Source organism: Capricornis sumatraensis, chromosome 2, assembly GCF_032405125.1.
Source record: "Capricornis sumatraensis isolate serow.1 chromosome 2, serow.2, whole genome shotgun sequence".
Taxonomy (NCBI): Eukaryota; Metazoa; Chordata; class Mammalia; order Artiodactyla; family Bovidae; genus Capricornis; species Capricornis sumatraensis.
This window is the reverse complement of record NC_091070.1, coordinates 206,053,961-206,076,714: the sequence shown is the minus strand read 5'-3', so window position 1 is coordinate 206,076,714 and position 22,754 is coordinate 206,053,961. Positions and strand designations below refer to the sequence as shown.

At 44.5% G+C, this 22,754-nt stretch overlaps 1 protein-coding gene across 3 annotated transcripts in view; it reads left to right on the top strand.

Moving 5' to 3' along the window:
* Nucleotides 1–22,754, top strand: part of NFYC (nuclear transcription factor Y subunit gamma) — a 49,414-nt gene that overhangs the window by 21,464 nt on the left and 5,196 nt on the right. For all 3 annotated transcript variants that reach the window (XM_068966520.1, XM_068966519.1, XM_068966521.1), the window contains 5 exons: nt 5,709–5,780; nt 7,136–7,249; nt 10,578–10,673; nt 15,705–15,878; nt 19,201–19,359. In XM_068966520.1, coding sequence (XP_068822621.1) covers nt 5,709–5,780; nt 7,136–7,249; nt 10,578–10,673; nt 15,705–15,878; nt 19,201–19,359 — 615 coding nt within the window. The remainder of the gene's footprint in view (nt 1–5,708; nt 5,781–7,135; nt 7,250–10,577; nt 10,674–15,704; nt 15,879–19,200; nt 19,360–22,754) is intronic.

Here is a 22,754-nt window from a genome sequence, read left to right as displayed (position 1 = left end):
TTGACTTTTCAAGTTTGATTGACATCAGGGAAGATAGTGGTGTTGACCAACTTTTTGTAGCTAGACAGCTAGTCCTTCAGAGGTTAAAAGTGGATTACTTTGAGGGATTCACTTTTAGTTCAAATTTTATGAGTAAGGAGAAAGACCAAGGAGGAAAGTCATTTTTAATCATTCTCCTGTTGATGGCTAAAATTTTCCTTCCACATACTCTCAAGAAAAGAATCCTAGAATGCTACCATAAGTGAAGGTGAAGTTGCTCAGTCGTGTCTAGCTTGTTGCGACCCCATGGACACCAGGCTCCTCCATCAATGGGATTTTGTAGGCAAGAGTACTGGAGTGGGTTGCCATTTCCTTTTCCAGGGAACTTCCCGACCCAGGGATCGAACCTGGGTCTCCCACATTGTAGACAGATGCTTTACTGTCTGAGCCACCAGGGAAGTCAGAATGCTACCATGGTATCTCTTAAATCAGATGCTTAGAATGTTGTTTGGCTTGTAATAGTGAGTGACTCGGAGAAGGCAATGGCACCCTACTCCAGTACTCTTGCCTGGAGAATCCCATGGATGGAGGAGCCTGGTGGGCTGCAGTCCATGGGGTCGCGAAGAGTCAGACACGACTGAGCGACTTCACTTTCACTTTTCACTTTCATGCATTGGAGAAGGAAATGGCAACCCACTCCAGTGTTCTTGCCTGGAGAATCCCAGGGACAGGGGAGTCTGTTGGGCTGCTGTCTATGGGGTCGCGCAGAGTCGGACATGACTGAAGTGACTTAGCAGCAGCAGCAGCAGTTAGTGAATGAGTGAAAATCGCTCAGTCGTGTCCTACTCTTTGCAACCTCGTGGACTATACAGTCCATGGAATTCTCCAGGCCAGAATACTGCAGTGGGTAGCTTTTCCCTTCTCCAGGGGATCTTCCCAACCCAGGGGTCAAACCCAGGTCTCCTGCATTGCAGGTGGATTCTTTACCAGCTGAGCCACAAGGGAAGCCCTGGCATGTAATAGGTGCACAGTAAATGTTCGAATAAATCATAGACTCCTCCACTTCAGATTTAGTGTGAAGCAACATAGTGCCAGGTTTGAGTGAGAATGAATCTGGTAAAGTCCCTTTGCAAAACTTTTATTTTCCCTCTGCTGATGGCAAATGAAGGCGTCTGCATCTCTGACTGAACCTCTGCCTGTGTGACGTGGCTGCTATTTTAGTGTTTAGTGTGTGCCTTTGTAGCGCTCAAGCAGCACTTACACCCAGACTTCCTCAGATATGGCAGAGCCTCTTAGGCTGATATCTCAAAATGTCTACCAGATTTTTTTTAAAAAATCTATGTTCAAACTATCCAAATGTAAATAAAGTTTATGAGAACACTCATAAGGTGTTGCGGTCTCTCTAAGACTGTGACAGAGGTGTTCCAAAAATAAGCAGTTTGAGTTTGCTAGTCCGTGGGGTCGCAAAGAGTTGGACACAACTGAGCGGCTAAGCACAGGTGATATAGTGCATGACATATTGGAGACTTTGGCCCCAGTTGTCTCGGTCTCGGTTCAGCAAAAGCAATTTGTCTTTCGTCTCAGCTTGGCCATCTTGCTCTCCTCATTCTTGAAAGCTCTGCATTTTCCATAAACCCAGGTGGTGCTCACCTGAAACTGGGGTTGATTAAAAATCATACCAAAATGATTATATACCAGGATGATCGTGTTAGATACTGTATTCCTGCTTAGCAGAGCTCTGGGAGCAATATTAGTAGACTTCTTGGCTTTAAATTTTACTCTCTAGACCTCTTTGAAAGTGGGGAAGAAAGAGCTAACTTCTGTCCTTTGGGGGGCAGGTGGGGAGGTAGTAATGCTGAATCTTAAAGAAAACTCTAATCCTCCTTCAAACTCCCTCCCTCCACCCCATTTAGCCTTCAAGTTAGCCATAATTTAATGCTTTGGTCACCTTCTTTTAATTGCCTGTTACATCTTTTCATTCTTCACTGTCTCCAGATTGGAAGATGACATTTCCACCATTACAATCAAATCAGATAACCATTTAAACAAGAACTTGGAGGTGAAGTTTGGTGGACTGCTAAAAAATAGGCCCTGTGCTGTTTGAGCCCTTCCTGTGGAACAGCGCTTCACAGACTTTATTGTCTATATGTGAACCACATGAGGTCATGTTGAAATAACAGATTTTGATTTAACAGGTTTGGAGAGGAACCTGAGATTCTGCACTTCATTCATGTTCCCGGATGATGCCATTGTGGGTCTAGGGACCTCACTTTGAGTGGCAAGGCTTTAAAGCAGTGGTCCTTTACCCTCACTGTGGATTATAGTCACCAGGGTAGTTTTCAAAAAATGTGATGCCAGGACTCCACTCCCTAGAGTTCCTGATTCAGTTAGTCTGAGGTAGAGCCCAGGCGTCTTGTGTTTCAGAAGCTCCCCAAGGTGATCCTGACATGCTGTCCATGTTGAGAATCACTGCTTTTGAGAAGGTAGAATCTGATTTTTTAGAGTGAGTGCCTGACTAGGTAGGCCTGCAAAAGATTCCTCATCATTATTTGAAACTCCAGATGTTTTTGAGTTCAGCCTGAGACCTGTTGACTGTAATTTGGCTTTAAACTCTCATTGAGTGAATTCAGACTTCTTGAAGTTCAGCAGTTTCAGATGGCAGCATTTTCAAACACTTCTTTGGTTGTGGTCAGGAGCACAAAGATGTTCTGAGGGAGAATCCACTCTCCCACCTTTCTGATGTCACGCCCAGGAATAAAATGTGTCAGTTGTTATTCCACTTGCATTCGCATCAGGATAAGAAGTTAAATGTTACTCATGTCAGTTGCGTGGTTGCCAATGACAAGAGGAGCATTGAATTGAAAGCCAGTTTACCGATCGTGAAGGGGTGCCTCTCTCCAATAAGCTTGTCATAAAGCCTTACATGTGACTGGAAAGCTGGGCTGAGATTATAGAAAGCTGGGCTATTGTCAGCGATAATGAGCCACACACGCACATCTGAAGATCCTTTAAGATCTCAAGGTTTAGAGATCATGAGAAAATTTCTCACAAAAAAAAAGATGTATGGGACTTAGAACAGTTTTTTGTAAGTTTCTTCCTCTCTTCACGGTGGGACTATATCTTAACTTTTCCTTGTTTTTTTTTTTTTTTCAATTGTAGTCTCATAAAAATTCTGAAAGTAATATTTATTCTTTCAAGTTGGGGAAGGAGATCTTTTTATCAGCTCTGGGTAGTTCAGTAATCTTAGAACAGTGTTGTGGGAATTATATTAAATGACAAAGCCAAATGAGAACACACTTGTAAGAGACCTAAATCTCGTGGTCGTAATCTTGTGCTGTGTGTATCATCCTGGGAGGCCTTCCAAAGAAACTGTCATCCCTAGCGTTTTCTTTGGCATTTCTGTTTAGCATCATTTTGTGTGATACACCACACAAGAAGGAGGACCAGTGATTAATTTCTATAGTTAAATAAATGTTGTTTGTTTTTAAATCCCTTTAGGGTCTGGCCCTAAGCCAGCATTCCCTTTCCTGCTGCTCCCCTCTGTATGAGGTCATACATCTAAAACTTAAATAGGCCAGGTTTTTTGTCTCTGTGCTTCTGTGTGTGCTGTGTCCTTTGTCTGAATAACATTCACATACTTTTCCAGCAAGCAGATTTGCAGGATCCCAAGACACCGTTCAGGTGTCAGCCCCTGTGTGGAACATTTGCCAACTCCACTTGCTTACTCCAACACCTCCCTGCCGCCCACCACTGCCAGTTGGTCATTCTTTCTCTTCCCTGTGGGATTTTACACCCCCATTCTAGTATAGCTTAGGGGATTATAACATTTTTTAAGTGATAGTCTCTAAACTGTTTGACTGTTCAAAGAAAGTGAAGTCACTCAGTTGTGTCTGACTCTTTGCGACCCCATGGACTGTAGCCTACCAGGCTCCTCTAGTCCATGGGATTTTCCAGGCAAGAATACTGGAGTGGGTTGCCATTTCCTTCTCCAGGGGCTCTTCCCAACCCAGGGATTGAACCCAGGTCTCCCGCATTGCATGCAGACGCTTTACCATCTGAGCCACCAGGGAAGCCCGGCTGTTCAAAGAAAAGTATATTTGCGTCTTCCACATAGTAGTAGGCATCATACATTTGCCATCAGTTGAGCTGCATGAAGGAACAGATGAAAGAGGAGGAGAAAAAGTTAGAATGTGTCATGCTATCTCCTTCTGGTGAAATTTTAGTAAACTGGACTTCTAAGCCTCTACCACTCTAGAGTCAGGTTTTTAGAGGCTTCGTGGAAAATGCTGATACTTAATTTGGAAAAGAAAAAGATTAAAAAAATGATGTTGGGGTTTTGTGGATGTCAGTGGTAGCCAAGCAGCTTGTTGCATTTGGATGGAGAAATTAGATGTCTTGGGATCTCCCTGGCGGTCCAGTGGTTGGAACGCCACGCTTCCACTGCAGGGGGTAATGGGTTCCATCCTTCGCTGGGGAACTAAGACCCTGCATGCCACAAGGTGTGGCCAAAAAAAATCAGATGCCTTGGTGTACATTTTATCTTAATAGTTCCTGTTCTTCTATATTCATAAAATAGATTCTGGGAAGGCTGATAATGTTTTTCCAAAATGCTCCACTGCCTTCTTTGACGTATAGTTGATTTTTTTATTGGTCTTGGAAAAGAAAATTCACTAATGCATGTTAATTACACCAAATCTCAAATAAGAGCTGCTTCCTCCATAATGTGATGATGTAAATTCCCAGGTGAGCATATTGGATTTGGTGAATCACATTTCAGACCACTTATAGTATCAATCATTTGACACCTAGTGCCAGTAGGGACTTTGCTGATTTTAGCTAATCTCTGCCTTTTCAGTTTTCTCTTCTTTGCAGCTTTGAAACCCAAAATTGATTTTTATTTCTAGAATTGCATCCATCATTGGCTGTGTATTTAAATACCAGTAGTATCAAAATAAAATGAAAAAGCACTTAAATCACAAGTAATTGAGTAGGGCTGATCGAAAATTCCTTTCCTAAATCCTTTCCACAGTAAAGTTAAATGGTTTCTTCCCAACTTAGTCTTGTTTGTTAAGAAAAAATTGACAGGACTCCTCCTCAACAGCAGCTGATAAGTTCACCCTTACCCTTTTTCCATACTCTTCTACTGCTACCCCCGCCCCCAGCAGTTTTTGAAGATAGGGCCTTCGGTGCTGTGATGGGTAAGGAGCTCTTTCCTGGTTTCTGGTGTCATGTTAGTGCAAAGGTCAGAAATAGCCAGTGTCACATTGGCTGAAGAGAGTGGTCACTGTGGTCGGGTATTGCTGGCACTTGCCCTTGTAGTCCTTGATTAGAAGGAAAAACTGGCAACTTGGAGAAAAACCCCTAAAGCCAGAAATCTCATTTTAATCTGCATATTGCAGACTGGTAAACTTTCTTAGGGGGTGGGGGGAATGCATTCATAATGCATCTTTATATTGTTCTGGCAAAGAACCGGGTATTGTTTGGGGTTACTTTTCATGAGGGCCCTGTTAGAAGGCATCGTAAGTTTATCCTAAAACTCTCTGTTGGAAGCTCTGCATTGGTTAAGAAGTATTTTGCTCTAGAGCTTGTGTTTTCTTAATTTCATTTGTGATTTCTCTCCTGCCGTATTTTCTAAAAGGAGGGACTAAATCAACCAGGGGGCTTCATGCTGCCTGTCACATCCTATTAATTATTCCTACCATTTACGTACCTCTTGTTACTCATTTCAGAAAGATTTCCGAGTACAGGAACTCCCACTGGCTCGTATTAAGAAGATTATGAAACTGGATGAAGATGTGAAGGTGAATTCACGTTCATTTTTATTATTCATATTGAAAGTAAAGCAATGGGAAGATTATTGCTTATTTCTCTAGAGCTCAAAGTTTAATTAAACAAAAATAAAAGTATTATTGTCTGTTGGTTTTGTATTTGGTTCCTCTCTAAAATTGTTAAGTGAGCTGAAATTGAACAGTTTTAATTCGTGTATGGTACTTTTCTGAAAATTGGGAGTATCCTGTTTGCTAGCTGTTGAAATCCAAGCTACTGAGTATTTGTTTTTTGAATTGCCTGATTCTTTCCACTGTGTAGCGTAAACGTGTATCATCATGTCAGCAGAACAGTGACGTCTTCCTGGCATCTTATTGCAGTCTCTAGTTAGTTGTTCCGAGCGCTAAGAAATGTCTGACAATGATATTGCACTTGTTCTGACTTTTCAGTCTGTGAGTTGTTTTACACAGCTTATGCTTGTGAGAGGGTTTACTTGGGTTGACCATTTTTGTATTCCTAGGAGTCCGCCTCCTATTACAGTTGTCTCAAGAAGAGAGCGACTCTCTCCACTCCGAATTAATAGTTTTCTGTATTTGTATAGAAAGCTAACAGTTTGCAGCAGTTTTCCTTTTTATTAGCTTACTTTCTCATAGTAACCATGTGAGAGTTCACAGGATAAGAGTGACTAGTTTCACCATCCTGTAGATATGTGAATAGACACAAAGAGGTTAAAAGTGACTCACCGTAGAGTTGGAGAACCAAGATTCCAATTCTTACCTCCTGCTTCCTTAACTCTGTCCCAGACTACCTCTGACCACCTCGCGAAGGCTGCACAGGGTCCAGAACTTTGAATTCAGATTCGGCAAGGCAGCTTCCATTACTTAAGGACTTACTGTGTGCCAGGCACTTTTACATACATTATCTCATTTGATTCCCACAGCAACCCTGGAAAGTTGTTACCTCTTTTTCACTATGTAAAAAATAAAGCCAAGAAGGATGAGAAGCTGGAGATTTTCTCTGAATCCATTGGCACTCATTATCTTTCCCCACATTATCTCCTTTTGGATTAGAACCTAAATCCTTCCACTTACTGGCTCTGTGTCTATAGGCAAGTCACTTCACCTCTCCTAAATCCAAGTTTCTCTGAAAGGCTTTTATGAGAGAAAGAAAGTACATGGAAGGTACTAGATAAATAACCTTTCTCCCTCTTCCCTTCTTCTGTGTGCTGCCTGCTTTGTCCCTGCTTTGTCTTGGAATCTCTTGAGGCGCCCCCCTTCTTGTTCTCTAGGCCTTGCCCCATAGCCCATTGGCAGGACATGAGATAAGGGACAAACTGACTGGTTTGAATGACTTGCTGGTGATTGACAGGGAGGGCCTACGTCTGTTGCAGATGATCAGTGCTGAAGCCCCTGTGTTGTTTGCCAAGGCAGCCCAGATTTTTATCACAGAGTTGACTCTTCGAGCCTGGATCCACACAGAGGATAACAAGCGCCGGACTCTTCAGGTAATATTGTAGAAAACTAGGCAAGCAGCTGCCTTTGCCTTCTTCTCTTGCATGGCTTTGGACCAGAGATTGTTCTTTCCTAGACCTCTCTCAAGCTGATGTGTTTAACTGGCATCTTCCTCTACTGGTGGGAGGCAGGCAGACCTTATGGCTAAGATAGTATGTATTTCGCAACCAGGAATGTTAATTTCCAACTTCCCTATTTGTTACAGTTCAGTGACTGAACTTTGTACTTGGTGAGCTCTCACTGTAAACAGAGGCTAAAGTGATTATTTATCTATCTCCAGATCTAAACAGCTTCCACTTGGAAGCCTTGAGAGTCTGCAGGAAAGAACAGTCCCAGGAAGAATAGTCTCACTAACCTCTTTAGCATTTTTGTTCCTTCTCTGTTTTCCTGGGAATCCTTTCCTTCTTTCTTGTTTCTTTTTTTGTTTTAATCCAGCAAATCACTTTCTTATTGTATGAAGACCCCTTAGTCATTGGGTATACAGACCCTCCACTCAACACCCAGGCCCTTTCTTAGAGGAAAGATTTCCCAGACATAGGAGGAAAAGTATGGCAGATACAGGAGTGCCAGTATTTTAACAGCAAAGTCAAGGAACTACATTATGTTTTCTTTGTTTCTCTTTATCTCCAAAATTGAAAATGCATGCTTTTGTTCACTTATTCTGCAGATATTAAATGAATACCCACAGTGTGCCAAGCACTGTTCTAAGCCCTGGGAATTAATATACAAAACAGACAGAGATTCCTACCCTTAGAAATTCTATAGTCTTGTACAGCTAGATATTGAAAACTTATTTTATGTTATCTTGGAGGAGGACAATGGATCTAGACAGATCTAATTAAAGCTACCTTCAGGATCAATTCAGATTGAAAAGTAAAATGGGCAAAGCACTTGAACAGGGCCTTCAAAAAGGAAGACACCTAAATGACCAACCACAAAAAGGTATGCATCATTTGTCATCTGGGAAATACAAATTAAAACCACAGTGAGATACTGGTTTGTACCCACTGCTGCTGCTGCTAAGTCGCTTCAGTCATGTCCGACTCTGTGCGACCCCATAGACAGCAGCCCACCAGGCTCCCCCATCCCTGGGGTTTTCCAGGCAAGAGTACTGGAGTGGGGTGCCATTGCCTTCTCCGTTGTACCCACTGGAATGGCTAAAATAAAAAAGACTGACAGTACCGAGTGTTGACAAGAAAGTGAAATGACTGAAACTCATTTATTGCTGGTTAGAATGTAAAGTGGTATGATCATCTTGGAAAACTAGCACTTTCTAATAAAATGCTATTCCTTAATCTCAGACCCAGCCATTCCACTCTTACATGTACTCCGAAAAATGTGGACATTCTTGTATAAGACTGTTAGTAACAACCTTGTTTATAATAGCCAAAACCTGGAAATAGCTCAAATATCCATCAAGATGTAAATCTATTAACAAATAGATTTATTCTTAAAATGGATGACTACTCAACGGTCAGAGAAGCAAACTATTTATTCATGCAGCAATGTGGATGAATCTCAATCATATTTAAGCAAAAGAGGAAAAAATTACACAGCACATGATATCATATACTATCATCATCTATGGAGATAAGAATCAGAGTTGTGGTTGCCTCAGATTGGTAAGGGAAGGAAGTTGACTGGAAAGGAATAGAAGGAAACTTTGTATGTTCTTATATGGGTGATAGCTACCAGGTGTATATATTTATTCAGATTCATTAAGCTGGGTACTTAAAGTTTCTCTGGCTTTTTTGTTTTGTTTTTTTACTAAATATGATAATTGGTAAAATATTAGCATTAAAAAAGGCAAAATAAAAGTGTTTAAAAGACCCATTTAAGTATATCTGTTTCCAAAATTCTGTAGAATGCTTTAGTATATGTCTAAAAGTGATTGATCATTTATTTTTTTCTTCCCCTCATTCTGTCCATAGATGAGCCATCTGGGTAGCTTGAGTAGGTGACATCATCATGAATGTGATACTATATTGTACTAATCTTAAATGAGACCTGGCACCCTTAATATGTGCCCTGCCTCTGTTGGGAGGGTTTATTATCAGGCTGGTGGTTGGCAAGAAGGTCGGACTGGAGATTTGCATTTCAGTGGCTCGGGGCCATCACAAAGACAAGGGAAGGGGAAAAAGAAAAAAAAGAAAACAGAAAATTTCCATCCCCTCCTATTTTACCTGATGAGTCGCCTTTTAACTGTGATATATAGAGCTTGCTGAGGAGTTCTGTTAGCATGTTGACTTTTCCCTCCAACATTTTATTATGAAAAAATTTAACCATAAGCCAAGTTTACAGTGAACATCTGTGTAACTCACCACCTAGATCCTACCATTGACACTTTACTCTTTTTAGTCCCATATTTGTCCTTCCCTCTGTCCACCAAATCATCTGGTTTTAAATGCATTTAAAACTTTACATTCCCCTGAACACTTAATATGTGTATCACTTATTAGTGTTCTCTATTTTTTTTTCTTTTGCTTTATAATTGTCCTACAATGAAGTACACAAACCTTAAGTATATATAGCTTGTTGGTTCTTAATTTTAAAATGTTTTAATTTTATTACTTAAAGAAAGGGAATGTCGCTCTTAGAAAGAACCTCATCAGAGCAGGCCTTGGTTTCAGTAGCATTAGTCAGCTGACTCATGTTCTCTTCCCCCCAGCCCCTACTCTAGTGGCTTCAGATTTCCAGTATTCGTATCATGTTAAACAATATTTAAACTGTGAATTTGACATTGTCATTTTGAATTTCAAAATAAAAATTGTAATCTTGTAGAAACTAACATATATAGATCCAATGACTAGAAAAATATTGTAAAAAATTACTGAAATAGGATTTCAGCTGAGAGATTCAACATAGATTATAAACTACATGTGAACCAAAGAGTCAAAATATTATTTAGGGGCTTAACAGGTTATAAGGTTGAGTAATAGCCTAACTTTGCTAACCACAGAATGACAAGAAACCTGTCGGTTGATGCGGCTAGATTTCACGAATGTGTCTGGAGGGTGATAATCTTAACAGTTGTGGGCAAGACCTTGGGGCAGGATCTAGCAGAGGTATCAATAGTTGGAGGCTCAAATGTCTGGTCTGTGGAGCATGAGCTTTATGAATCTCTTTTTTGGTCAGTGTTTATCCATCATTTGAAGTTTGTAAGAGTTTGGGTGTGCTCTTTTTGGCTCTAGGCTTGGCCATTGGTCTTTAGTTTGCCTTAGAAGTCATCATCTTAACCTTACTTGTAACTTGGAGAGTAGAAAGCCAGGTAAACTAGCTTCTCCCCAAGTTAATTTTTCACCCTGCTTTTCTTTGTTACAGAGAAATGATATCGCCATGGCGATTACAAAATTTGATCAGTTTGACTTTCTCATCGATATTGTTCCAAGAGATGAGCTGAAACCACCGAAGCGTCAGGTGAGCTGGGAAGGCATTGCCGACGAGAGGGTGCCTTGCATCCTGGTATCAGACGATCTCCATTTCCTCTGTCAGCACAAAACATTTGCTCTTCTTTTGCTTCTCTTTCTCTAGACCAGATCCATCCTTAACATCTCCTGTTACTCATTTAGGGATACTTTTAACTCAGTGCCTCTGAGGTGGTGTCTCAGTGAAAATAGACAAAATGAAAAGTAAAGACGAGTTACAACAGTAAAGTGTAGCTCATTTCGAAGTATCCTAGGAAGTCTATCAGAGTTCTTAATCTGGGATGGGAGAACAGGTTAAAGATTTTAGATTTCCAGGAAGCAGCTTCTGTGTGTGCATAGTTGTGTCTGAAGGGAGTGGACTTGGTTTTCTCTTGCTCTGGATTGTGGTTCTCTACGCAGCGTGCTGGCTGCACATTAGAATCACCTGTTAGAGTTTTTAAAAGTTCCAGTGCCCAGGCTCTGCCCCCTACACTGGCTGAAACAGAATCTGCAAGGGGGAGGCTCAGGCATCAGTCCTTTTTAAAGCTCTCCAGATGCTTTTAATGTGCAACCAGATTTGAGAACCTCCACTTAAACTTTCTCTAAGCAGTGACGAGAAGGAATGTGTCTGCCTTTCCTGCTCTTCTCTCTGCTCCTCTCCAGAGGTCACACCATTGTTTTTCAGCACTTTGGGTCATAAAGCTCTTAATTGCAATTTTGATAGATCCCTGTCCTGTGTTGCTCATCATTTTAGGCATGCAGATTGCATGATATCATGATATCACTGGATATAGTAGAGATACTTGGAATAGTGGCAGAGTCTGGCAGGAGCAAAGCTGAGCCTTGATCTGCTTGCTTTGTTTTTGTTAATAAAATTTTCAGTGTTTTTAATGAATTATTTCATAGTATATTATCCTTAAAAATAGGAGTCATTCAGTAATGACCATTCTCCTGTGCTGTCTCATGTTAATAACCAGTAAGAGAGTGTAGAAGAAGTGGGCATCTTTAACGACCTTTGTAATTACGACCCTGCCTGGGGACCTTTGGGTTAGCAAGCCCTCTGTACCTCCTCCCTAGCACGGGGTACCTCACTGCGTCTCCGTTCTTCTGGGCAGTCTTTGCTACTGTAAACATCCTTGACTGGAAGCTGTAAGGCGTTGCAAGGAGCTTTCAGTCGGATGTTTACAGCGGCAGGCTGCCACGGTCATCCCGCTGCACATGGCCTTTGAAACATTGCAGGTTTGTGCCCACGGCTCAGTTCCTCCTCTGGGTGCTTCCCTCCTCTCTGAGAAGGCACTACAAGAAGAACTCAGACCACTTCTCTTCCTTCAAAACAGTTGATACCACTCACCCACTCTCCCTGTGGGAATTTGTTTCAGAACCCCACTTTAAAAACAAGGTGGTGAGCTCTATGACAGAATCAGGCCTTGCTCAGGCTCCTTGCATCAGCTCCTGCTTGTTTCCGGTGGGCTGCCTGCCAAGCCAACTGGCCAGAGAGAATGGTCGTGTCCTCTCCGTTCCTCCAGTGTCCTCAGTGCTTGATGCTCCTAGGGTGTCAGAGAGCTCCTTGTTACATCCTAGCCTGACTCTGAATGCCGTGATCCATCTCCTTTAAAGTGTGTCTAGCTGAGACAGCTCCTTGCTCCCTGGGTTCAGTTCTTTGCAGGCGTTCAGGCCATTGATTGGCATCCTGTTCGGGACAGCTGCTGCCTGGCCTTTTTTGAAAGGTTGAGATTGCCGAAAGCTGGCCTGAAGTTCTAAGATAGCACTTTTAATCCTCTGTAGACCTGAAGTTTTCCCAAGCTCCAAATTGGCTGGAAGCTTCCTTAAGTCTTTTAAAAGCGCCTACTCTCCAGAACTCACCCTTTCTGAAGGAAGCAGCAATTCATTCTTGCTACTGAAGCACATGTGCTTTTGGGGGCTGGCTGCGCAGCACTGTGGTGATGGCCCTAGGAGGCGATGCTGCTCATGCTCTGGCGTTATCAGACTCCACTGCTGAAGAGATTCCAAGAGCAAGCACTCTGCTTGGGGAGGCTACTGCTAAGCTGGGCAAGTGCCCCATCCTGGATTGATCCAGTCATTCAGAGATTGTTCTAGCACAGGGGGTGGCTTCCCGCTGCTGGGGAAAGAAACGAGCCAGAAATACTGAGTTGTTGATCTAAGGTCCTTGACTTCTCAAAGATGCTTGGGGATGTCTCTTGTTCTTTGGTGAAGCAAGTAAAGACTACTCAAGCAGGAGAGAGTTGAGGCCTGACTTTTACCCCATAAAGCTATGAGTTGAAAGTTCCTGCTCATTAAAATGTCATTTCCTCTTCACCCATTTCTTTAAACCAAGCATAATCACTCCCTTTCTAGCTTGACCTCCATTGGCAGAATAAGTCTTCTAATGCAGAAGCAGCTTAGATATGCTTCCTTCCATTCCAGTGATTTGAGAGCTGACATGCCTGTCCTCATAAGGCAAACCTTGGTGCCTCTATTTGATACTCACAGAGTGTCCCAGACATTGCCTAGTTCATAAACAGCTTAAGAGGGTACAGTAGGCAGCATAGGAGAAGCTCTTTACATGTTCTCACAGCTTTTGGCAAAGGATATTTTAGCTTCTGAAAGTGGTAAAGTGTTTGCTATTTTTCTGGCAAAAGGACAGTATTCACTTGCAGATTCGCTGTAGTCAAGGATAACTGGAGACAGAACAGTCACAGGCCAAGGGCTGGTGAAGGCCAGGGGCTCCCTACTCCCCAAGACTTCCTACAGGTTAGTTCTGGAGTTCTTAGTCCCCTATACTCATTCATCACCCAAGAGCTTTTTCAAGTTACGTTTGGACTTTAATGGTTAATGTTTTTTATAAAATGGGAAGGGAGTTCTGAGTGGGAAAATAAATTCATTGAACGTATTTCAGGAGCCTTGAAAAGAATAGTTGGCCTTTGTTTCTTGGCTAGGGAGGGTATCAGTATTACCCCTGTCATAGCCAAGATCTAGTTGACTGGTGGACCTTTATTTATAATGGTGAGAAATTAGAGTTGAAATGGAGATAATGTCACAGTTAAGTTGTTCTGGAATCTAAGACCTAGATGCAAATAAAAGGGGGCTTCCTTTTTCTTCTCCCTCAGCATGATCATGTCCAGGGTTCATACTGTTTGGGCCTGAAGCACAGAATACGTTAACTTAGAAAGTTGGTTCCTGTTGAAGGGCTAGCTTAGAAACCCAGAGTGTTCAAAGTGTCTGCCTAGACTGGGTGAATAGCCATCAGGGAATAGCCATCACCTTGCATGCCGAGATCCAAGTTTCTCAGAAGCTAGATCTCCGCAGTCCTAGTTTTAGTATCCTGGGCCCCTAGTTCCCCAGAAGCAAAAGAGTACCCAGCCCCATCCTACAGTGGACAAAAGTGTATCCCCACACGGGGACTGCCGAATCCTAGAGGGAACAAGAGTTTAGGGGTTCTTGTCTATTGCTGACAGTTGTTGGGTTCAGGAGTGTTTGTCATACTCCCAGCTTGGGTTAGGGCTTCCCTGGTGGCTCAGCCAGTAAAGAATCCACCTGCAGTGCAGGAGACCTGGGTTCAATCCCTTAGTCAGGAAGATCCCGTGGAGAAGAGAAGGGCAACCCACTCCACTATTCTCGCTTGGAAAATCCCATGGACAGAGGAACCTGGTGGGCTGCAGATCATGAGGTCACAAAGAGTCAGACATGACCGAGTGACTTAAGCATGCACGCAGCTTGGGTTTAAAAAAAACATACTTTCCTACCTCCAATTGTCTGCCCGGCCCTATGAATTCATTCATCATTTAGTACCTGCTTATTGAGTGCCTGAAAGGAGAATGGTAATAGGGACAGTAGGGGGCAAGAGAGATCGAGGCTTTGCCTTCATAGGCTTGTCATTCTAGCAGGGAGGGTAGTGAATTTGACCAGCAAGTACAAAAAGGTTTCATGAGAAAAGAACCGTGGAAGCACAGATTGGAGATAGGGTCAGTACCAACCGTGTATGTCCCTTCGGGGAGCTTTGAGGCAATCCACAAGGTCTCTGCCTTGGAGAAGTCTTTTCCTCTTTCCTTGAGCCTGAAAAACTTAGTTCAGGGCACAGAAGTGAGTAAATGTAGCTAATATTTTGCTCAGCCAGCCGAGTGGCTGTATGTTTGTACTGTTTCTGTTGTCCCAGGCAGGGATTCTGTGTGTCGCAGGGCCGTCCGGAGCAGACGCCGATCTCTGTCAGTGGTCAGGGGCCGACCAACCCCGGACCCTCAGACTGTAACCATGCCGTAGTGTGTGTAAACATCCTACACTCTCAGCTGTGAGCTCGAGGTGGCTGGGAGAGGGTTGTTTACTCCTTCTGCCATGGAAAACGTCTGCTGAAGAAGGAACAGTCTCTTCACCCAGCAGGTCGGCCAGAATGCAACCTCCCTAGTCAGCCAAGGCAGCACCCCAGTGGAGAGCTGTCCCTCGGGCCCCCTGGGTTGCTGGATAGACACGACCTTAGTGACCACCGAGCTCTCGACATGCTGTGAAAAGCTGGGGTCTTGCCTACCAGCGTTCTTGGTCCTGACATTTGCTTCTGAAATTCCAACCCAGAAAAAGCCCTGTGTCCCTTTCCCCTGCTCTTTTCCTCCAGAGGTGGTGCAGGAATGAAATAAGGAGAGTGCTGGTTATTTGGGAGTTTGGGAGCCAGCCTGAGTGTTTGGGGTACTTGCAATTAGCACTGTTCTCAGATCACGGGCCTTGACAGCATTTACTGACAAGCACTGCCAGTGCGTGGTTTTTAGTTACGGTAATTATTTGCCTATTTGCAACTCATCACGCAATGGGTGATTACTCTGTACTTCAGAAAATTGGCTGTATGTTTGTTTTCTGAAGCCTATGGAATCTGTTATTTTTAGTTCGATTTAGCACAACTGGTCTCTTCAAATTCCACTTTCCCTTGGCTTCAAATGTGGAGAACTCAGCATTCAGCTGGCAACTGCGCAGAGCCGGTTTGGGGGAAGAATGGAAATTCACTGTGGTGGCTGCTGAGTTGGTTCTTTTCCTCTTACCTGCCTCTCCTTCTGCCCCACAGGAGGAGGTGCGCCAGTCTGTGACTCCTGCCGAGCCCGTCCAGTACTACTTCACACTGGCTCAGCAGCCTACTGCTGTTCAAGTCCAGGGGCAGCAGCAAGGCCAGCAGACCACCAGCTCCACGACCACCATCCAGCCTGGGCAGATCATCATCGCACAGCCTCAGCAGGGCCAGGTCTGTGAGCAGCAGAGGGTGCCGGCCCAGCAAGATAGCACCCCTTAGATTTGGGATGGGCAAAGGGGCTGGGGCAGATGGGCAGTCAGATCATTGTAGGGCACTGGGTTTGGATTCTGAAGACCTGGACTTGCCCCCAGACCCGGCCGCTGAGATGGGTCACCTAGTCTCTCTAGACCCTGGCATCCTCATGGGTCAAATGAGGAAAGTGCGGTGAACAGGACATTCTCTGGGGTCCCTAAAACATTTTAGGAGGAAAAACGTCTCTAGATGCCCCCTTGAAGAGAGTGACATATTCGTATAAGGTCTTTTAGGTGGACTCCATGCCTGCGGTCTGCGTCTCCCCACCAGAATTGGAATTAGTGTCTTTAAGGGGGCGATCAGGCATCATTGCCAGATAACATACATTTCCTCTCCTTTTCCTCATTTCTGTCTCCCACTGAATGTGTCCGCTGACCTCTCTTTTTATAACAGTAATCAGAAGATTCCTTCTCTCCCGGTAGTATTGTTGTGAAAGCAGTTAATATCCACATTGTTGGGGATCATGAAAGGCTGAAGAAAACTATGTTTCCTGAGCCCTGACTCCCTATCAGTCATTGTATATCCATCAGACGCTGAGTGTCCTCTTAGCTAAAGTCCAAAGCTGTGTTGAGGATACAAGGATGAATCAACAAGCCCCTATTTTTAAGAATTTAAGAATCTAGTTGGGGCTACAAATACTTACAGATTATACCACTCGCCATGTGGGAAGCGTAAGATATTCTTAGGATTGTGTAGAGGGTGTTATGGAAGTGCTTCACAAGGGGTACCTGACAAAAGATGTGAGGGAGGTGGTAGCAGAGAATGCCAGAGAAAAGTTCTCTGAAAGGAACAGTGTGAGGCTTAGAGGGAATAATGGAGGTGAATCAAATAATGTGGGGAAGGAGGGCTTTCCCAGGAGAGGGCACAGCATGAGCAAAGGGGGGGAGAAACAGCACCAGAAGTGGTAGGAGGGGAGGGTAGAGTGAGCTCAGGGGAGCATCTAGGCAGCTTGAGAAGGCAGGCAGAGGACACATCCTAAACAGCCATGTGTATCCTAGTAAGGAGCTGCTGTTGCTGCTAAGTCGCTTCAGTCGTGTCCGACTCTTTGCGACCCCTTGGACTGTAGCCTACCAGGCTCCTCCGTCCACGGGATTTTCCAGGCAAGAGTACTGGAGTGGGGTGCCATTGCCTTCTCTAGTAAGGAGCTAGGCCTGCCTAAAGAAAAAACATTGGGGCAGAGCTAGATTCAAATTATTATGGTTTTAGAATTTATTCCCTGCTCACTTTTTTATCCATAATTTGAAAGTTTATGGAGGTGCTTGCTCTTTGCCAGACACATTGCTAGGCAGGAGGGGTTTAAAGATGACTGCATCCCAGTCCCTGCCTCGAGGCATTCACTGCAGCATGATGCCTCAGGGACCTTCTTTGGCCGGTGCTTGTGCCTCCGCAGTGGTGAGCGCTTTGCCTGCCTAAGGCTTTATCCCCGCACCAGCAAACTTCTAGGGAGTCTGCCAAGAGCTGGCCCTGATTGGCTAATCATTCTGAAAAGCTCATGACCATTGTGCCCCGACTGCAGGGCACGCAGTATGTGATTTGACATCTGCCAGGCTAACATGAGCCCTCATTTTCCTGAAATGATTTAGAAATACCTCAGAAATCCTCTTGGGAAAATTGAGTTGGTAGTACAGTGATGACTTGGCAGTATGCTTTTTTTTTTTTTTTTGGTCAGCGAGAATTTTATCTACCTCTTCTCTGCCACACTGAACTTGCTCAGCTTGGAGCTGATAAGGCTTGTGAGGATGGTGAACTTGGTTCCTCCTGGCATCTCCCAACTCTTGTTCCCCTGTCTGACTGGTTCGGGAAGGCCTTGTAGCTATGCTTTGTCACACCTCCCTAGGTCTATAGGAGTGGCTGTTTCAGGTTGAGCTCAGATACCCTTATAGGACCAACACATATTAAAATTGGGAAGAAAGTATATTTTGGTCAAGTGAATCCTGTGTTTCCTGTCATAAAATTGGAAACATTTTACGGAGGTTTGGGGAGCAGGCTAGGTTGGAGATCATGGTGTCACAATGGGAGATGTTCCCTGTTGACTTGGCCCACTGCGTGCATGCAGTACCCTCTGTCATCTTTCTCCCTCCCCTCCTACAGTTCGTAGTCATTTCTCATCTACAGTTCCCAGAACACCTTCCCCTTCCTAGGTAACATTACTGCAGAGTAGACCTGTGCAGTCAGAATGTAAGTGCAATCGGGATAACAACATCGACTGAAGACCAGAATTCATTAAGACTCTGAGTCATCTTAGGAGGTGATTCTTGATTTCAGGTGGGGAGAAATCGTACCCAAAGTGAGGGCTTGGGGTGCAGGTGTAGTTAAAGGCTCTCCTAGCACCACCACCAGATGAGCAACTTACACTGGAAGCTGTAAAGGTCGCATCTTTACAGGGGTAAAGACGTGAGATTTAAAGAAATAACTGACCCTCTTGACAGTTTGGATCCACTGTCTCTCGAAGGAGCAAGTTTCGATGGGTTGGATAATCCTCTAAGTGTGTGAGACACAGAATCTTTGTATACATTAGATAGAAATTCCTTAAATCTGAGATTCCTATTTCTAGAAAGTTAAAATTCTTGGTAAATTCTGTTAAAGTGTTAAATTCTATTACTTACATAGCCTCAATTAAGATCCAGGTCTTAACTGTGTCCAGGTCTTAAGGGTGTTTGCCTCTCCTGTGGGAAGCCATGCTGTGATCTGGAGCAGCCAGCTGGCCAGCGTGGGCTGGAGTCACTCTGACTAAGTGGGGATGACAGCCGGTGTGCCCTTTATGTTTTTTCCAGGGCCTTGCATGCCGGGGAAGCAGCCCAGGGTCCTAAACTGACCCCACTTTCCGTTTGGTTTGCCCTCCAAACTCACCTGCTCCAGGCTTGACTTCAGCCATGTCTTGGGAGAATTATCATAGTTGCTTTTAATTCTTTTTTACCATACGTGCCTTTCTGTCACTGAAGGGGCTGTGAAAAGTTGCAACATTTGAAGCATAGAGAGAGGTATTGGGGTTGAGGCAAATACTTTGCACTCTGAGCCAAAAAAATCCGTTCGGCTTTCCTGTCTTTTATTTTGGAGAATGATTTTATCAGTGCTCTGAGTGTGCATAGTCCCAGGGGACTCTGTAGGTTGAGTATTGTTGGTATCGAGATAAGGTCAGGTATTCAGGAGGGTTTGCTTCTGGTTAACTGCTCAGCATTAACCCCTTGGTAGGCCTGGGCTCTGGGCTAGAACTCAGTATTTTCATGACTCTTCCTTCCAGACCACACCTGTAACCATGCAAGTTGGAGAAGGTCAGCAGGTGCAGATTGTCCAGGCCCAGCCACAAGGCCAAGCCCAGCAGGCCCAGAGCGGCGCTGGGCAGACCATGCAGGTGATGCAGCAGATCATCACGAACACAGGAGAGATCCAGCAGATCCCGGTAAGCCTGCCCTGCCCTGCCCTGCCCTGCCCTCGGGTCTGTGCGGCGCTGTGCGCGACAGTGTGATCAGGAACAGTTAGAGGTTTCAGTACACACACATGCACGTGCACACACAGACACACACACAACACACATAACACACACACATAGACAGCACACACACAACACACATACAACACACACAGACACACAACACACATACAACAGAGACAACACACACAACACACGCACGCGCGCGCGCGCACACACAGACAGACACACACGTAACACAGACACACACACAACACACAGACACAGCACACACACAGACACAGACACACACATACCACACACGTAACACACAGACACACACACAACAGACACACAGACACAACGCACACACACAACACACACAACACACACACAGACACAGCACACACACAGACACAGACACACACATACCACACACGTAACACACAGACACACACACAACAGACACAACGCACACACACAACACACAACACACACACAGACACAGCACACACACAGACACACACATACCACACACGTAACACACAGACACACACACAACAGACACAACGCACACACACAACACACACACAGACACAACACACACACAGACACCACACACACACACACACACACACACACACACACACACACACACACACACACACACACACTCTTTGTTGTAAACCTGTATTTCCATTACCCTAGACCACAACTGGCTTCACCGCGTACTCCCTGCTTTCGTTTAATCTGGGTTCAGACTCGCCGCTATGGGGCAGCGCTTCTAGAGTTCCCCTCCCGCCGCCTGTGCAGAGAGGTCATTGTAGCCACTATTCCATGCCAAGGCCCAAAGGCCCTGTGAGGCAGTTCTGTCTTGATTTGCAGAGAATAAGAGGGAAGTGTATAGAGAAGGCCATAAATACACTTGTTGCATATTCATGAGTCAGTTCCCAGTGGAGCCTGCAACAAAGTGTATTTTTGGCTTTCATTTAACTTATCCATTGCTTCACTGTGGACTGCTACTTCCTGTGTGCCTTGAGGGATTTCATTTCTTATATTTGTTGGCTTTTTCACTTGTACTTGTTTTTTTGTTTAAAAAAAATGAAGAAAGTCCTCGTCGTAACATGTGCCACCTAGTCATTGGTCAGCTTGCCACAAAAAATGTGGAAAACGCGTGACATAGAGCAGGTCTGTTCCTGCCACTCACCTTTCCTATTGTTAATGAAATGTTGGCAGACACAGAACCTCACTTGGACTTGGCTAACCACTTCCTCTTTGAAGGAAGCTTGAAAAGTATCCTTAGCTCTATTTTGGGTAGCTCTTCTTAATTAACAGAGTAATAGGCCAAGAGAAAGCTGAGGAAAGGGGGCTCTGTGCATCACTCTATCTCTTTCTTTGTCACCTCTCTCTGTCTTTCTTTCTCCCCACCCCCTTCTCTCCATCTCCTTCCCCCACCCTTCCTTCTTAAATAGGGTGGGGTTGGGGTGGGGTGACCACATGCACACAAGCATGCATCGATTTCAGATTCCTTGCAGCCACCAACCCATGACTTCTCTCATAAATGGTTCTCAATTTTGCATGTGAGAGCACCAAAATAAGATCATCTAAACCAGAGTAGAGTTCCCACTTCTTAGTAACTTTAACCTGAGTCTTTTACAGACTTGGGGGCACAGAAGACTTGTTGCAGAGTTTAGGACTTAGTCTTCACTGTATGCTTCTGCAGGAGTCTGCATTTCTAGACTTAGCGGAGTGCTGGTTCCCAGGAAGGGAACTGTGCTCCTCTTTGGAAAGCCCAGGGAGTGGGCTTCTTTGCTCTGTTGCTGTTCAGTTGCTAAGTTATGTCCAACTCTTTGTGATCTCATGAACTGTAGCACACCAGGCTTCTCTGTCCTTCGCTATCTCCCAGAGTTTGCTCAAATTCATGTCCATTGAGTCAGTGATGCCATCCGACCATCTCATCTTCTTTTGCCCCCTTCTCCTGCCCTCAGTCTTTCCCAGCGTCAGGGTCTTTTCCAGTGCGTCGGCTCTTCTATCAGGTGGCCTGAGTGTTGGAGCTTCAGCTTCACCATCAGGCCTTCCAGTGAATATTCAGGGTTGATTTCCATCCAGGGGGGTGGGCTTCTTTGCTCTGTGGTTAATGTTAAAAGGGTGTGAGGGTCCCCAGGATTATCCCGGTGGTAGAGGATTGAAGAGCAGAGCGTCCCCAGATATCTAAGCCCAAGCCTAAAAGAAGAGCTTGCTTCTAAGAACTGCTTAGAACTGTTCGGCTCACAAGTTTTCAGTCACATTTGAGTTTCTGCAAAGTGCTCTTTCCAGCAGGGAAATGTAAAATCCCTATGGCCAGCAGTATACCTTCCCCCACTCCTGGGACCAGGCTTCTTGCAGTCTTTCATCCCATGTCCTTGGCTGGAGTTCTGGAGACTCCTGGGACCAACCAACATCAATCTCGGCACATGAGGTTTCCCAAGCCTCCATGCAGCTGTCTTCCTCCTCGTAAGCAATTTAACGTTGGCCTGGAAGCTGCATTGTGGGATGTAGTGGGGGGTTAGGCTTGGCATCACAACTTCCCAGCAACTCTTCTTGGCAAGTTCTCAGGAGAGAAATGACGGTAGGTCACAGTATCTTGCCCTGTCTCCTTTAGAGCGGACTCTTAGTGGGTTTAGATTTTGTGTCCCTCCATCTTGCCTTAGACAATTCTGGAATGTTCTACCAGGAACTTCAATGTTCCTCTTTTCTTGGTTCAGTGTTCATCTTTTCTTGATGGTTCAAATCCTCTTTGAAGCTGAAGTTTCAGAGAAGCAGTTTGATTTAACACTTGTATGCAGGAGTTTCATCCTATTGGCATTTACTCATGGAAGTAAAAGCCCATATAATGAAGTTAACTCTTGAAGGCAAGAGGAAAATTTTCTCCAGGACAGAGGCATGACTTATTACCCTCAAGAAGCTCACCCTTAAAAGAAGAGCAGGCCAGACAGCTTTTTTTCTGGAGGGTGGTGTCTAGGCCCCCAGATGGAGGGAGACCATATCTGCCGGTCTTCCTGGAGCCTCTTTCATCTCCCATATCCCAAGCATGACTGTCCATAGTCTTCCTTTGCCGACTGTTTTCTCTGCTGAGCCACAGTTCCCCTCACATTGTGGCTGCCTTGGTCCTCTGCTCATCCTCACGCTCAAAGCACTAATACTTTCATGGTATGCTGGAGCATTAAGAGGCCGAGTTAAGGCTTTTAGCATGCAATTAAATGCAGCGTGTGGTATTATTGTATTATCTGAGACTTAATCGTAAGCCTGAGGGACTCTAAGGGCATTTTTGTAGCTTTAGTTTCCCATGATGGAGTATTCTGTGAAAGGTTTATTGATTCAGCTTCCCCTTGGGAGGTGTTTGGCCA